Below are 16941 nucleotides of genomic sequence, written 5' to 3' on the forward strand. Positions count from 1 at the left end.
TGAAATAATGGAGCAAAGTAGGTTTTTTTGTGTGGGATTACATTATAAAGTACATCTAGATAATCCAGAGTTTTAGATAAATCCATACAGCTAAGACACTGCCTTAATTGTGTAAAAAGTTTTGTCAATTTTCTGTATACTTGAAAAGTATACAACCTAACATTTGAACTTTCTGCTTGTAATGTGTGTGTGTATAATTAACTCTATAAACCCTTTAAATTAAGAGTGAAGTTAAACAGACAGAATAATGACACAACAAAGGCACTCAGTTGCTTGAAGATTTATTTATTGTTACAAATGCAACACATTAGACAAAAAGATCATATTGTATGATTTCTTGTACTGTGTCTTGTCAAAACTGATGCTCATTCTTCGGCATCCTTTCCCTTTAAATCAATACAAAAGAGACAGGAAGAAGTTAGTGATTAAAAACGTTGTATTGATGTAAAAATACAGAAATTCCTAATATGAATGTCATTATAATTTACTAATGACTTTGAGAAATAAAAATGAACATACCCTGACGATTTCACGGCTTTTAACCCTCAGCTTGTTGACCTGAGATTCAGCGATGTCAGCACGCTCCTGAGCTTCCTCCATCTCATGCTGCACCCTCCTGCACCTGGACAGGTGAGTGTTGGCCTGCTCCTCCTGTATAGTAAGCCACAGTGAAGTCAATTACTGTTGACTGAGTGACATGTTCTTAATGTGTGCCGTTATGAATAATTAGGTGCACTCACCGCCTCCTCAGCCTGCCTCTTGTAGGATTTCACTTTCAGCTGCAGCTTGTCCACCAGATCCTGAAGTCTGGCGATGTTCTTCTTGTCCTCCTCAAACTGTTGTAAATCAGGAATGATAGAACACTGTAATACAGGCTAAATACTAGTCTTTATAACCATAGAGAACTATGACCAGAAGCATTTGCAGCAGTTAAAGTTTTATTATTATTAAGATATCAATTTACCTGATAGGTGAGCTCCTTTACTTTCCTCTCATATTTTCGCACTCCCTTGATAGCTTCAGCACCCCGCCTCTGCTCAGCATCAACTTCAGCTTCCAATTCCCTAACCTTGGAGGATGAATCAGATTGCAGTGATTTTATAAAGTAAAACGTTGTCATGGCTTACAGTAATTATGAATAGGTTGGCCCTCATGGCACTTACCCTAGCCTCTAGTTTCTGGAGCTGCTTCTTGCCACCCTTCATGGCCAGATTCTCAGCTTCATCAAGGCGGTGCTGCAGGTCCTTCACCGTCACCTCCAGGTTCTTCTTCATCCTCTCCAAATGAGCGCTGGTGTCCTGCTCCTTCTTCAGCTCCTCTGCCATCATGGCCGCCTGAAATGTTGGTGAATTTTATTGATTATAAGTCCACTGCAGTCTTATGTCTTAACTGCTATAACACTAGATACAGTGGAGAAACATGCAATATTATGCACTGATATATTATGCCGTATACTTTGGTTTCAGTGACATATAAATGCGTAAGGATGACTCACATCAGTGATGGCCTTCTTGGCCTTTTCTTCAGCATTTCTTGCTTCCTGCACAGAATCTTCCACTTCACCTTGGATCTGAATGAGGTCAGCCTCCAGCTTCTTCTTGGTGTTGATGAGGCTGGTATTCTAAACAAATAATAGCTTGGATTGGATTACATTCTTACTTTCCAGTTGTCAGATATTTTTACATGTCATTATTTGAATCTTTATTCACCTGAGAGTGCAGCAGTCCCACACGCTCACTGGCATCAATCAGCTCCTGTTCAGCCACTTTGCGGCTTCTCTCCGTCTGCTCCAGTGCAGCTCTCAGCTCCTCAATCTCAGCCAGCATCAGGTTGTTCCTGCGCTCCACCATGGAAACCTGTTCCCTCATTTCCTCCTGACCTCTTATGGCTTCATCAAGGTGCAGCTGTGCATCCTAAATTAATAATAAAAAATGTTTGCAATACAGTCTGAATAAAGAAAACTTTACTTTAAGTTTTGTTGAATAAAAACCACCATACCTTAAGCTGTCCCTGCACATTTCTCAGTTGTTTCTGGGCTTCAGCTGCCTGGCGGTTGGCATGACTCAGCTGAATCTCCATCTCATTGAGGTCTCCCTCCATCTTCTTCTTGATTCTCAGGGCATCATTCCTGCTCCTGACCTCAGCATCCAAAGTAGTCTGCATGGACTCAATAACTCTCTGGCTGTTCCTCTTGATCTGCTCAATCTCTTCATCCTTCTCTGCAAGTTTTCTGTCAATTTCACCCTTGACTTGCGTAAGCTCCAGCTGGATACGGAGAATCTTGGATTCCTCATGCTCCAGGGTAGCCTTGAGAAAAAAAAAAGAAATATTGTGCAACCCCAGCATTATTTAAAAAAAAGAATGTGTTTAATGAGATACAGTTCATTTTGTCAGACAGTACCTCTGCCTCTTCAAGTGATGTCTGGAGTTCGGTCTTCTCTGCCTCGACAGTCTTTTTCCCTTTCTCCAGTTCATGAATGGTTTTTCCACTTTCACCAATTTGCTCAGTTAGATCAGAGATCTCCTCTGTAACAAAAAAGGTTGAAACGGTTCTTTAAGTAAGTGAGAGCTGAATGACTTATTTTATCTTTTTGGCTGACATTTAGATTTAATGTACTGTGTAGTTGTACATTCATAGAAAATAAATAAATTCAGCACTGTATTACATTTGATGTTAGTTTGAAACCATAGATCTTGCACATTAAATGTGTTTGCCCACTGGGAGGCGCACTCTTCCAATCCTGTCTCTTCATTCAAAGCTATGACAAAACTTAATTTATAGGATCTGCAAAATTCTGCACAATCAAACCGCTGTCAGTTGTTTTTTTATAAGTTTTCATACGTTGCAGGTTCTTGTTCTCTCTCTTCAGGGTCTCCAAGTGGTCCAGAGTTTCCTCATATGAATTTTTCAGCTTGAACATCTCAGTGCTTAGAGAACGAGACTCTTTTTGAGCTCCCTCCAGCTCTGCCTGGCTTTCCTCAAACTTCTGCTTCCACTCTGCAAGAACCTACAAATATAAAAGGGACCCATGTGTTCCAGTGATTCACAATTTTACAGTCTTCATGTCAGCACACAAGGCATGAATATAAAATAGGACCTTATCAAAGTTCCTTTGTTTCTTGTCGAGGTTAGCAGCCAGAGCATTAGCTCTCTCCACATCAATCATCATGTCCTCCACTTCACCATGCAGTCTTTGTTTGGTCTTTTCCAGAGAGGCACATTTTGCATTCACAGCCTCGATGGATTCCTCTGCATCCTGAAGACGCTGGGCAAGCTTTTTCCTGCAAAAATATGTCATGATGAGTTAGGGAATCGATGCATGTGATAACAGACTAAAGCTCTAATGTGAGTGCATCCCTCCCAAACAACCAACGTAAAGTGTGTTCAGCACTGCAGAAGAGCTTAGATTTGTCATTGATTGTGTTTATATGAAGTTTAAATGACTTACTTGGCCTCCTCCAGTTCCTCAGTGCGCTGAATGGCATCAGTCTCGTATTTGGCTCTCCACTGAGCCACCTCGCTGTTAGCCTTGGACATGCCACGCTGCAGCTCAGATTTGGCCTCCTGCTCCTCCTCATACTGCTCTCTGAGCAGGTCGCAGTCATGACGAGCTGACTGAACAGCGTGAGCCAGGGCGTTCTTGGACTTACAAAGAAAAAGAGACATAGTTTTTAAATGTGTCTCAGCAACTTCAAGCTTTGAACTGAGCTGTTTAAGTTATATAAGAGTGCATTTCTGTAAGGATTTACTTTAACTTCCTCTTCAATGTGCCTCTTGAGCTCTTCAATCTGCTGAGTATAAGCCAGCTTGCTTCTTGTCAGCTGAGAGATCAGGGCTTCTTTCTCCTCCAGCTGGCGACTGAATTCACCTGAAGAGAGACAGAGATTTAGAAGTACTCCAAATGCAAGTATGGACATTGTTTTGGAAATATAAGATTATAATCAGAAAAATAAATACAAAATAAAGTTTTCTTACCATTCTCTGTTAGCAGTCTGGCTCTTTGTACCCCAATGTCATTCAGCTGCCGCACATGTTCGTCATTTTTGGTCTTCATCTCACTCAGTTGATCCTCAAGAGTACGACACATTTTCTCCAAATTGATCTGAAATGAGCAAAAGTTGTTTTGATCTAAAGCAATGCAGTGGAATTCACTAAGAGCCAAATAAAGGCAGAGTTGTAGCAGAGTAGATTTTATTGACTCAGTTACGATTGAAATCTTTTTTACTTTACCTTTGATTTTGAGACAGACTCCATATTGCTTGTGAGGTCATCGATCTCCATCTTGTATTCGCTTTTCTCTTTCTCCAGCTTCTGTTTGACTCTCTGGAGGTTATCAATCTGTTCTCCCAGCTCTGCCACACTGTCAGCTTGCTTCTTGCGGAGAGCTGCAGCGGTGGCCTCGTGCTGCAGGGTGGACTCTTCGAGATCACGACGCAGCTTCTGAAACTCGGCCTCACGTTTTTTGTTCATCTCAATCTGAACAGACGTCGCTCCACCAGCTTCCTCAAGCCTCTCGCTGATCTCCTCAAGTTCCCTGGAGAGGTCAGCCCTCTGCTTCTCCACCTTGGCCCGAGCAGCTCGCTCAGCCTCAATCTCTTCCTCCAGCTCCTCAATACGAGCCTAATATTTACATTTTGAAGAAAACAAAAACCTATAAACATAGCCACAATCTAAATTTTGAAACATCTGAGTCAACTGAAGTCAGCGGATTACAATCATTGTTGGATACTATTAACATACTATACCAACCTGAAGCTCTTTGATCTTTTTCTGAAGCTGAGCACAAAGAGATTGCTCATCCTCAATCTTGCCAAGAAGTTGGCTTGTTTCAAAGTCCTTCCTGTGTGGGGACAAAAATTCATAAACATTACAACAGTGATGTGGTCACCTAAACTTTGCTGAACATCATTTAAACAGGGGTACCTATTTCTACTGCAGGTTTGTATACAACTTTGTCAAAATAGTATGCTCTCCGCCTAAAGTAGCATTTTATTCTGGCTACTGCTTGCTTCAAAATACAGTTAGGTGAGATGTGAATGCATTGTCTAAATTGAAGAACTAAATGACACTCACTTCTTTAATTTCTCCTCAGACTGTTGCTTGTCATTCTCCAGATCCATCACGGTTTCATGGGCCAGTTTAAGATCCCCTTCAAGCTTTCTTTTGGCTCGCTCAAGGTCCATACGAAGCTTCTTTTCTTGCTCCAGGGAACCCTCAAGCTGTTTTAGTCAAGATGAGTAATTGTTTTAAAAAAAAATAGTTTTCATTTTTAATACGACTGAAATCACTTTTTGCTATTATATACATACATCGTCCACTTGCTGCTCTAGTTTGGTCTTGGACTTCGTCAGAGAGTTGACTTTGTCTTCCTCTGCCTGCAGATCATCAAGGGTCTGCTGATGGGCCTCTTGGAGGGCTTTCTTCTCTTTGGTCAGCTTGGCAATGGTCTCATCTTGAGATGCCATTTCCTCAACCAGGTTTTTAACCTGCATTCACAATATTGTGAAAATTAATTTTAAGGGTTTTAGTATTCTGAAAAGAACAGATTTTAAGGCTTAATGGAAGATGTACAAACCTTGTTCTCAGTGGCATGTTTCTCCTTTTCCACTTTAGCCAGGGTGAGCTCCAAGTCATCAATGTCTTTCTTCAGTTCAGAGCACTCGTCCTCCAGCTTCCTCTTCTTTGCAGTCAGTTCAGCATTCATTTCCTCCTCATCCTCCAGTCTCTCAGACGTCTCTTTGACTTTGGCCTCAAGCTGGATTTTTGCTTTAATGAGCCCCTCACACCTTTCTTCTGCATCACTGAGGTTTTCAGCTTCCTAGATTTGATATGACATGAAATCAAAATGATCATTACTGAACTTTAAAAACCAGGATCTCTGGAAAAGTAATCCCTTCTTTCTTTTTAACTTACAGACTGCACTTGCAACAACAGGTCATTCTTCTCCTGCAGCAGAGACACCATCTTCTCCTCCAGTTCCTTCTTCTTAGCTGAAACCTTCGCAAGTTCCTCTTTCATCTTTTCAAAGTCCTCTTTCATTTGTGCCATCTCTTTTTCGGTCTCTGCGCTCTTCAGCAGGGGCTTAATCTTAAAGTACAGCTTCATCCATGGCCAGGTTTTGACATTCATGAATGAGCGGATGTTGTACTGGAGGGAATAAATTGCCTCCCTGAAGAAAACAGGTATCAAAATAAAAAAATTAATTTAGATTCTTAAATCTGTATTGATACAAAATACAGATTGGGTTTTCAATGTTAATATTTTGCTGGATCATTACAGTCAAGTTGTCATCAAAAAATGTGTCGTTGCCTTTTTGATGAGTGAAGGTCACTGTGTACAATACCTGCGCTCCATCATCTTGACAAACTCTCTCCTCATGAGGAAACCTCTGCAGAGAGCCTGAGTCATTGTGACCAGCTCAGCCAGTTTCTCATCTCTCATCTCCTCCAGAGTTCCCAGCAGACCGGCTTTGAAGAACACCTAAAACAAAGTGAAATGAGTTTTTCCGCTCACTTGAAGTATCACGGTTAGCAGTTGTTTTTGCTTTAAAACACACCCATAACAGACAAATGGATTACCTTTGTGTGTCCAAATTTGTACTGGGTTTGATCAATGTCAATAGAGCCCAAGAGTTTCTCTGAGGCCTTTTTGTTGTCGATGAATTGTCCCTCAGGAATGACGCTGGCATTCAGAACCTTGTATCTGATTGGAGGGAAATAGATTAACAATGAATAGTAGATCACAATATTGTTTAAATTGTAAATTTTTTGTAATTCAGTAATTACCTCTGCTTGAAGTCACCGTACAGGATTCTGCTGGGGAAACCTTTCCTGCAGATCCTGATACCTTCCAGCACACCGTTACACCTCAGCTGGTGGATGACCAGGAAGTTCTCCATGAGACCTTAAAGACATATAAAGGTCAGTCTTGTGTTGCATAATTATAGAAGTGTGTAAATGCATATACGAATACTGATGTTACGCTTACCAGGAGTCTTTGATTCATTTGGAATCAAACAACGTACAAAATGAGGGTGAGTGCTCCTTAAGTTCGTCATCAACTTGCCCAAATTCTCCTGAAATATGGAAGAATTTAAATTGTTACATAATGAATAATGACAATGGGTCCCCAGCAATACACCCACCATGTGTGTAGTAGGTCAGATGAACAGTTCTCAAGACATGTAAAAGACAGACAGACAGAGGGACAGTTGGATAGATGGGTGGACCCAGATTCCTTGCTTTACAGTTAGACGTCATGAGGCAGAAATTTGTGATACTTACCCTGAACAGAGCCGATACGGTCTGAAAAGACCCACCCTTCTTCTTGCCAGCTTTCTTGCCACCACCCTCAGCTGTGCAATGAAGATTAAATATGAATTACTAACTTGAACAAATGTAATCCATTTTTTTGTTTTAAAGATATGTTTTTGGGCATTTTAGCCTTTAATTGATAGGACAGACAAGTGTGAAAGGGGGAGAGAGAGAGGGAGTGACATGCATCAAAGGGCCACAGGCTGGAGTCGAACCCGGGCCGCTGCGGCAACAGCCTTGTACATGGGGTGCCTGCTCTACCACTAAGCCACCGACGCCCCATGTAATCCATTTTTATTTGAACTGCAGTCTTATACTAATCTACAACTAACCAGCTTATTTTAAGATGTAATAAAAACAAAAGAAAATGGCTCCAACTTCTTTAAAATCTAATCCTTACCTTCTGTTGAGGCATGTGATGCATAGAGGTGAGCCAACAGTTTGGTGGAAGACTTCTGGTAGAGCTGAACAACTGAGTCATTCAGAGGGTCTTTGTTCTTATCCAGCCAGCCATTGACATTGTAGTCAACAGTGCCGGCATAGTGCACCAGGGAGAAATGGGCCTCAGCTTTGCCTTTGGTAGGTTTGGGTTTCTGGAAGGGAGCACTTTTTCCAAGATGCTGGTCATACATTTTGTTCTTGAAGGTCATGTCTGTTGCCTTGGGGAACATGCACTCCTCTTCAAGGATGGAGAAGATGCCCATTGGCTGTTACCGATAACACAAATGAGAAAAAAGTACATTTATGTACAGCCCTTTAATAGTGAGGACCATTATTTTTCATCACTGTAACAAATGTCTCTTGTAGTACCTTCTCAATCAGCTCAATACAGGCAGCCAAGTCCATACCAAAATCAATGAACTCCCATTCAATTCCCTCTTTCTTGTACTCCTCTTGCTCCAGGACAAACATGTGGTGGTTGAAAAACTGTTGCAGTTTTTCATTGGTGAAGTTGATGCACAGCTGCTCCAAGCTGTTGAACTAAAGAAATTATGATGTCAAAGTCAGCAAGGGCCTTAAGTAACATTAACTACAAATGAAAATACTTGTACTCCGAGCTTCAAATGAAGCTGCATAAGATCGTGTAGTATAAGCCAGGCATACTTACATCAAAAATTTCAAACCCAGCAATATCCAGGACACCGATGAAATAACTTCTGGGCTGCTTGGTATCCAACATTTCATTAATTCTGACGACCATCCACAAGAACATTTTCTCATAGACAGACTTAGAGAGGGCCATGACAGAGTTGTTGACCTGATTTTACAAATGAACAACACAATATTGAGCATGTGGTAAATATGAACAAAAGTGACTCAACATTTTGAGGGTTAAAGAGTTAAGAAAGTATACAAAACTATGATCCAAAGAGCAAGCCATGCTTGCATTATTAGTCTTAAGCCAGAAATATATTATTAATAATATATGTTAAAATGTGAAAATGGAAGACATTCTTTTGGATGTTGTGTTTTGTATTGTTTTAGCATGTATGTTCTTGTTGACATCCCATACCTGAGGGACAGTTTGACCTTTGGTCACATACTCATTCCCAACCTTCACTCTGGGGTAGCATAGTGCTTTTAGCAGATCGGCGGAGTTCAGACCCATGAGGTAGCCGATTTTATCTGCCACTAAAAGAGAAACACAAGTAGTACTCTATAAACCTTATGTCTAGGACAACTTCATGAACATTCTTCTAAATTACAAGTTATTTGTCAAAAGGAAAAACTTGACTACGTTATGTAGCTCATGGTGATTGTGTTTCATACCCTCAGTGCCATCAGGCTCAGCCTGCTCTTCACGCTGCTTCTGCTTGAACTTCATGTTCCCGTGATGCATCACAGCTCCAGTCAGCTTGTACATGCTTGCCTTCTCTTCTGCAGTGAAGCCCAGGATGTCGATAGCAGTCTGTGAAATAAAGAGTCAGTTTAAAAAACACATATTATTATTCAGCTGTTGCCCTGCCTCTCCAAATGTTTAACATCTGTTACCCTAATATAATACAGCATACTTTGCTTTACAGCACAAAGCAGCACGATTTTGATCAAATTAAAAGGGTGTGAAATTATTAGTTCTATTTTATCTCCTACATTTTAGAATTATTTTAGCATGAGCATGAATAGTTGTCTGTCTCTATGTCTCAGCCCTATGATAGACTGGTGACCTGTCCAGGGTGTACTCTGCCTCTCACTCAGTGTCAGCTGGGGCTGGCTTCAGCCCATTGGAAACAGCTCCTTCATATAAACTATCCAGTACAACATTACCATATATTACTGCCCCAAATATAACCATAGGGTTTAGTCAAAATGATAAATGTATTGCAGAGATATAATAAATGGGGAACTTAGTGTCCAAAATAAAAATAAAGCAAAGCTAGCAAAGTGAAATTGTCCGTACATCAGTGGCGATGAATTCTTCAATGTCATCAATGCTCTTGACAGTGATTTCACCCTGACTGATCATGGGATAGTCATATGGATTTTTGGTGATCAGGAGGGCCTCTAAAGAAAGGGGAAAAAAAGTAAATATTACAGAATATATACATATCTGTGATAAGCCGTTGTTGTATACTTGCTGTAAAATAACTGACAGCATTGTTTACGAATGTCTCACCTATCAGCTCAGGTTTGTGGCCTGTCATGAGCTGATAGAAGATGTGGTAGCTCCTCTCAGCAGACAGCTGGAACGTCACACGAGACTTCTCCAGCAGATCTGTTTGGATTGATGTTGTGAAAAGGTTAGGGTTGTGCAGCAAAGCTGTAGAAGTTGGCCTTGTTTTAAAACAGATAATGAAAGTTCCACAAAAAAATCTTACATGTTTCAATATCAGCTGAAGCCAGCTTTCCAGTTGTCCCAAAGTGAATTCTGATGAATTTACCCTGTACAAAAACAGAGTAACATTTAAAGGGCCAGTGTGTAAAATGGGTTGAAAACAGTGACATTTAGCGTTTAGATTCTAGATTGCAGCACTCACTCCCTTGCCTGTACTCACCCCTCCCGTCGGCAAAGTTACGGTGGCCTCCGAGGATAACAAAAGTGGATTCACCGCACACAGGGCTGAATTGCCTCTTATTTTATTAATCAGTCTACAAAACAACGCGTTTCGCCCATGGCTTCATCAGGTTTGTTACACAGTCCACAGCACAGGTGATGTGAAATAGGCTGCAGCTGTACTGAATCCAATCAGCAGGGTACACAGGAGTAACGTTACTGCTATCCTATTGTCTATTATGCCTTTTACATAAGACTAAAATTTTCGCAAGTGTTTTACAGTAATTGCTCTACCTGGAGATGATGTAACGTTACGAACCCTCCTCCTCACTCCCTACTTGTCGAGTCCGACACGTAACGCTATTATACTACGTGCTGACAAATAGTAGCATTTATTTTAGTAGTTTACCTGTCCAGCAGAAAACATGCCACTTCAGTGTCGGATTGAAGCCCTTTGTCCTTCATGAACCCCCATCACCGATGTTTATTCTCTGCCACCGCTTGTCCCGTTTTCTTTGCCCCTCTTCTTTCCCTCATCTTCTTTTCCTCACAGATGACAGTTTGGGTTCATTCTCTCCTGTTGCGTGGTAAGTGTGGTCCAATCACAAACTTTATAACTAAAAAAACTTTTCACTACTCTCTATCGACGAACTACTAACACTCTCTGCTGTTTCCTCCTCCTTCTTCCTTCCTTCCGCTGTCTTCTTTGTTGGTTTATTTATAGATGTGAAACGCGTTCTCTGGCTGTCTGGATTGTCTGCTCGGGCTGCCATACATACATGGCGGCGCAAGATGGCGACCTCTCTCAAGCAAGGCCCTTGCTATATATATATATAAAGGCATAATTATAAGGCTACGAAAACCAAACAAATTTTTTTTTATAGTGATTATACACTTATATAAACATATTAATGGGTAGAATATTCAGATTCAGATTTGACAATAAACCATGCCAAATATTACACACTGGCCCTTTAAGTTAATGTCTAGGTCAGTAGTTGTTGTTAAAAAGATAACATGCAATTTCAAGTCAAAAGTTTTAAAACAACTTACAAAACGTGAAGAGTTGTCATTCCTCACAGTCTTGGCGTTACCATAAGCTTCCAACAGTGGGTTCGCTGCAATGATTTGGTCTTCCAGCGACCCCTAGATATAACATTCATTTTGTCAATGGGACAATACTCAAGACGACTTCTCATTATATCATATTTCATATGAATATTGTTCAACTTTCCTTACCTGCATCTTTCCAGCTACTGGCTCAGCAGCTTTCTTTCCTCCAGCCACTGCGATTGTCGCAAAGTACTGGATGACACGTTTAGTGTTGACAGTCTTTCCTGCACCGGATTCTCCACTGGTTAAGGGGTGTGTTTATAATTATTCATTTGAAATGACTGATACAACTACTGTTGCCAGTACTTACAGTGTAGATAATATAAAAATCTGTCACTTACGTAATCAGGATCGACTGGTTTTCTCTATCTGCAAGACATCAAAATGTTGTACAACATTTAGGATTTGACTTCTCGTAAAGTACAGCTGCTATATTTCTGGACACACAGTAGCTTTAAAACTGACTGATACCTTGGAGCATGAACTGATAGGCGTTGTCCGAGATGGAGAAGATGTGGGGTGGAGCCTCAATCCTCTTTTTGCCTCTGTATCCTTGTACAACCACTGAGTCATACACTGGGAGCCACTTGTAGGGGTTCACAGTGACGCAGAACAGCCCTGAGTAGGTCTGTAACAGTGTGAAATATAAAAGAATGAGTGTTTTTTCTGAAATACCTGTACATGTTTTTAAAGTTATTGCTCTCATCCACAGAACTCACGTAGATCATCCATGCTGCATAACGCTCTTTGAGGTTATACAGCACAGAAGGCTCACTGAGGTGGGTCATCATGGCCATGTCCTCAATCTTATCGAACTTTGGAGGGTTCATGGGGAAGATGTCATCCTCTTTCACAGTGAGAGACTGTTACAGGGACAGGAGAGGCACAAAAATAAGATTAGCCACTGTCCAGCAGTCATATATTGTCTAATGTAATGTCAGATTTTAAAACCTTAGTTGCTCATCACAAATTATTAATCTGTCTTTCTGCAAACCAATTTTTGTAGTTATTTTTCATTTTTACTTTTAAATCATTAAATAGCTAACATATGCAACAACAGTCCAGATTATACATAACATTTTGAGCAATGTAAAATTCTTTACAGCCAATATACATAGGACATCATCACAGCATGCTTGCAGCAAAGCATGTCCATTACAATCAACTGAAGCTGCTACGTTGACCAAGAAAGCTGTGTTTGGCTGCACAGGCACGAGCTGCTTAACTTTAATTTTTCACAGCTGGTCTATTTATTTTTCTCTTTGCGCGGCTTTGCGGCCCTCCAACAGGAAAAAAAAAACTACATAGAACTGTGTAAAAAAACAAGTAAAACCAGTTTAAGAATGATAAAAGCGAATACCCCATAGTACCAGAGGCAATACAAAGCAGCAGAGCAACACTGTGTGTCACATTAAAATAAATCCATCAAATCAATGCATCCTGTTGGTAATTAATTCAGTACCAGTTAATATACCATATGCTTCCAAACCCTCCATGATCAACTGCATGATCACTTGGTAAAACCCAGTAGACACAGTGAAGCTGGCAGCAACCACATGCTGCAAAGAGGGAGTCTTAGGAGCAGGTAAGAAAACCCCAGCTCCACTTTGCCTATGCGACATGTCGCGTCTGTGCTTCATGTATTAAATATGTTAGTTTGAGTAGCTTCATTCTCACCTTCCCTCCGATGAGAGTCTCCACTGTGGCTTTGCCACCCTCTTTCTTAATGAGTTTCCCCTTGAGGTACATCTCTGTGGGCTCAGCCACAAAGTATGCCGTTTTAGCATCAAAGGGAGTGTTTTGAGCTTCAATTCTCTCTCGTTCTGGCTTCCGGAGGTATATGGCCGCTGGGCCAAAACACTCCATCTCCGGGTCAATTTTCGCCATGATGACCCTTTACTGCACATGAGGAAAGAACAATAGTCAGTCATTAAAGCAGGTGGATGAGTGCCCAAGTAGATACTTCTACGATGTCTATTATTACTGTCGTCAAATCAATGCTTTACCTTTAAGATTAGTTGAATACAGAAACTAGCATGACAACATTGTAATGTTCATAGGGGACAAGCTTTACATGTGTAGTACATTTGCCCCAGTAATTAACCCATATCTTATCTTGAGTTATTGTCCAGGATAAAGATGACACCTAATTTACCTTGGATGACACCAGGTGAGTTTCAGGGGTTTCTGGCAGACTTAAATGCAGACTTCTGAAAAGAAAGTTTGAGATGTAGAATTCAGAAAGGCTAACTCTAAGAATTTACCGGATGTATTATTAATCTTTATTAAAATAAAGTGAGGAAAATTACAGATAAATAACACTTTACAAACAGTTGTAGTCATATACCGTTTTATCTAATGCATTTTAAACACATTATTAAGCTGATTCAAATGATGCATATCAGTATTATAAATATAATATCTAGTAGTTTAATGACTCTAAATACATCTGAGCCAAGAAGAAACTTACCTTTGCTGGGTGCCTGTCCCTTGTGGACGTTTGCTGCTCCTTTTTATACAGTCTGGTGGGAGCCTATCACGTGTGTATTTCTGTATATGGTCATGTCGCCCAGAGTAATGCTTGTGCAGTAGCTGTCACATTACACAGTTTATGGTATGAATTCCTTGCGGGATCATTGCCAGCCTTAAAATGTGTTGGGAATTGAGATTTGATAGATATTTTTTAGTTCCTGTGATTATTGGCAAATAGTAAGGCTGTTTTGTTGGCTTTAGTAAGACCTGTTGTCATAAATTGTGAGGATGGGAGCAAAACTTTAAAATGTATCCTATCATTCATTTTTTGTAGTTTGAGTTTGATTAATGCTGCTAATGTAGCATGCAGATGTGAAGTTGGTTCTGTTTGTGGATACTACTTTTTATAAAAATAAGGTACAGATGTGAAGTTGGTTCAGGTTTGCACAAGGTCAGCTCAGTGGTTACAGACAGTCCAAAGGTGTGACTAATGCATCGTTTTAATGCCCCCTGGCACAACAGTAGCCCCTTGCAATGCTTTGGAGAAGCTTTAAAAAGTCACTGATATAATGTTTCAGAGTCCTTACAAGTCAGAAATGATTAAAAAATAAAACGAGTGCCAATGAGCTTTAAAGAAAGAGAAAGGATTGCCTGCTCACAACAGTGCCAACAGCTGCTCTTATTCTTGCTCTTAAGGGATAAACAAGGGAGACTGAGACTGTCCCTAAATGTGGAGCAGCTGAGTGATGAATTCCAGCTCCACTTCCTTTATGCTTTACAGATCACCTCACCCTGACATTTTATGTGTATCAAGGTCTGTAATATTTCGGGCATTCAATTCTAAGTTGTTTTGTTTATTAAAATCTGCAGTATGTGATGAGACAGTCATTGATGGAAAGAGTACTCGTCTGTGTTTTTGCCAACAGTGTGGCTCACAAAAGTCTGGGTTGACAGCCATTAGTTTCCATCAGAAGGAGTATCTACTTACGGCTGTGATTAAGAAGAAGAAATTCTGAAGTGGTTACCCACACGATATAATGAGCCTCTGTCTTCAACAAATGTGTTATATGATACCTGCTCTCAAGTCTTCTGTCTTATTAGGGCAAAACTCAAATATAGCATCAGGCTTGTCTTGATGTTCAAGCCAAGTGCTCAAGAGGCTTATTGTGTTTTTATGGTCTTTGATCTCTGTCTGTCACTTTCTTCATTTGTCAGGCAGCAACAACTGGGCTCAGGATAACAAACCAAGGTGTGTGTTAATGAACATTCCAGTCTACAAGCTGGCCACAAAGAGCGCATGGACATACATTTACAGTTACAGTAGCACCCATGGTTAACATTGTAAGTATAAACATTTTTCAGTCTATTTTTGCATTGTGTATATACATGATTCTGCATTGTCATGATGTAATTTATAAAGCTAGATGTTGGTGTACCCGCGATTTAAACTTCATTAATTGGATTGACTTTTGGCGGCCGATCAGACTATTTGTAAATGCACTCGTAGTTGTTTTAGAACAGTTAAGTAAAAAATTTCAGACTGTCAACACCCATGTGTTTAGTTTGTTAAGCAATGATGCACATGACAAGCGCACTAACTATGCAACCATATAGCCTCACGGTCCTCGACTATCCTAAGAATGTTTTCTTTTCTTTTTAAGACCTCCTGTTTTAACCAGCATTAAAACTGCTTCGGTGTAATCCATGCCTCAGGACATACGTCCAAGAATGAGTGACTGTCATTGTAAATAATGTCAGAGCATTTTGTTTGTGGCAAGGTTTAGGTTTTGTTGTTTTATATGATGTCTCAGTGTTGGATTTTGACCCTGGTTACTTTTCCATCATGCAGTAGAGCTCCTGGGATTAGGGTGTGAGGAGATGAGAGTGGAGGGGGATGACTGTGGAATCTATTTGTCATATGTGATATTTTGGAAGCTTTTGGCTTCATGTGCGAGGATAACATTCGGCTGAGCAAATTATGTCTGAAATTCTTCAAGATGCACTGTGATTGTTTCTTTCTGTGTCACCTAGATGATGACTGTTATAAGCTGATTGAAAACCTTTGTGCAGTAACAATGCTTTTTCATGACCACATTTAGAGCGGTTGCTTGGGTACTATCAGTTCCTTGGCGGTGCTCATCACTGTCACAAGGATGTGTGTGTATTAATGTTTGCGGTGGGGGTCACTGGCATCTTATAAACACCAGAGGGAAGCCTCAAGTTGCAAAGCTGTAAATATGCTGCTTCTGTTACCAGCTTCTCAATCATCATCATCTGGTCCCTTCACATAACATCACTTCACCAACTCATAATAAGTGCATTAAGTAGTGACTTGTGTATTTTAACACAAGTTATTATTGATACAAAAATTGTAAATTTTTAAAGAAAGTAATTTACCTGTTTTTGATCTGTTTTTGTTCCTATTCAGGGTCACACTTTTGAATCTTGCTCACCACACGCTGGACAGATGGCACAAAAACACCCCGAACAGTCCATCAGAACCCTATCACAATATGGTATGACAAAGTTCATGATGTAGATATCACAAACTTTGGTTCATGTTAAGAGGTTTTAGAACATACATTCACTATTCATGCCTTTGCCTGTTCTTTTCACTGCAGGTGTGTTGAAATATTTGTTCACTTAGAAACATGGAAGATAACTTAAAATCCCTTTAATTGTTTTCTTGTATAAACTGACTCGGGTTTTAATTGTTTATTACTTCACTATTGCATTATGTGATTTCAAATGTAGTGAAATGCCATAGATCATAGTAAACTGAAATTTAAAGGAACACTTCACCCCAAAATCAAAAAAATATATTTTTCCTCGTACCTGTAGTGCTATTTATCAGTCTAGATTGTCTTGGTGTGAGCTGCCGAGTGTTGGAGATATCGGCCGTAGAGATGTCTGCCTTCTCTCCTATATAATGGAACTAGATGGCACTCAGCCTGTGGTGCTCAAAGTGCTAAAAAATACATTTGAAAAACTCAACAGCAATGTTTCTTTCCAGAAATCATGACCTGGTTAGTCAAGACAATCCGCAAACC

At 40.2% G+C, this 16941-nt stretch overlaps 1 protein-coding gene across 1 annotated transcript; it reads right to left on the reverse strand.

Annotated features, from left to right (window-relative positions):
* Window positions 1-278: 278 nt before the first annotated feature.
* On the reverse strand, window positions 279-13909 carry LOC126385345 (myosin heavy chain, fast skeletal muscle-like). The gene is made up of 42 exons (XM_050036899.1): window positions 13890-13909; window positions 13575-13629; window positions 13097-13318; window positions 12139-12282; window positions 11891-12047; window positions 11761-11788; window positions 11546-11660; window positions 11360-11452; window positions 10131-10194; window positions 9929-10027; window positions 9713-9816; window positions 9085-9223; window positions 8828-8946; window positions 8423-8572; window positions 8125-8295; window positions 7715-8021; window positions 7647-7649; window positions 7285-7355; window positions 6989-7076; window positions 6787-6904; window positions 6580-6703; window positions 6345-6481; window positions 5915-6170; window positions 5577-5819; window positions 5311-5487; window positions 5075-5220; window positions 4751-4841; window positions 4232-4621; window positions 3977-4103; window positions 3751-3869; window positions 3450-3646; window positions 3099-3282; window positions 2843-3008; window positions 2402-2526; window positions 1999-2307; window positions 1710-1913; window positions 1496-1621; window positions 1164-1334; window positions 965-1069; window positions 741-836; window positions 520-651; window positions 279-386 (listed from the first exon to the last, which is right to left on the reverse strand). The coding sequence occupies exons 3-42, from the start codon at window positions 13304-13306 to the stop codon at window positions 366-368; spliced, it is 5826 nt and encodes a 1941-aa protein (XP_049892856.1). The 5' UTR covers window positions 13307-13318; window positions 13575-13629; window positions 13890-13909; the 3' UTR covers window positions 279-365.
* Between the last annotated feature and the right edge of the window lie 3032 nt (window positions 13910-16941).

Source organism: Epinephelus moara, chromosome 24 (assembly GCF_006386435.1).
Source record: "Epinephelus moara isolate mb chromosome 24, YSFRI_EMoa_1.0, whole genome shotgun sequence".
Classification (NCBI taxonomy): Eukaryota; Metazoa; Chordata; class Actinopteri; order Perciformes; family Serranidae; genus Epinephelus; species Epinephelus moara.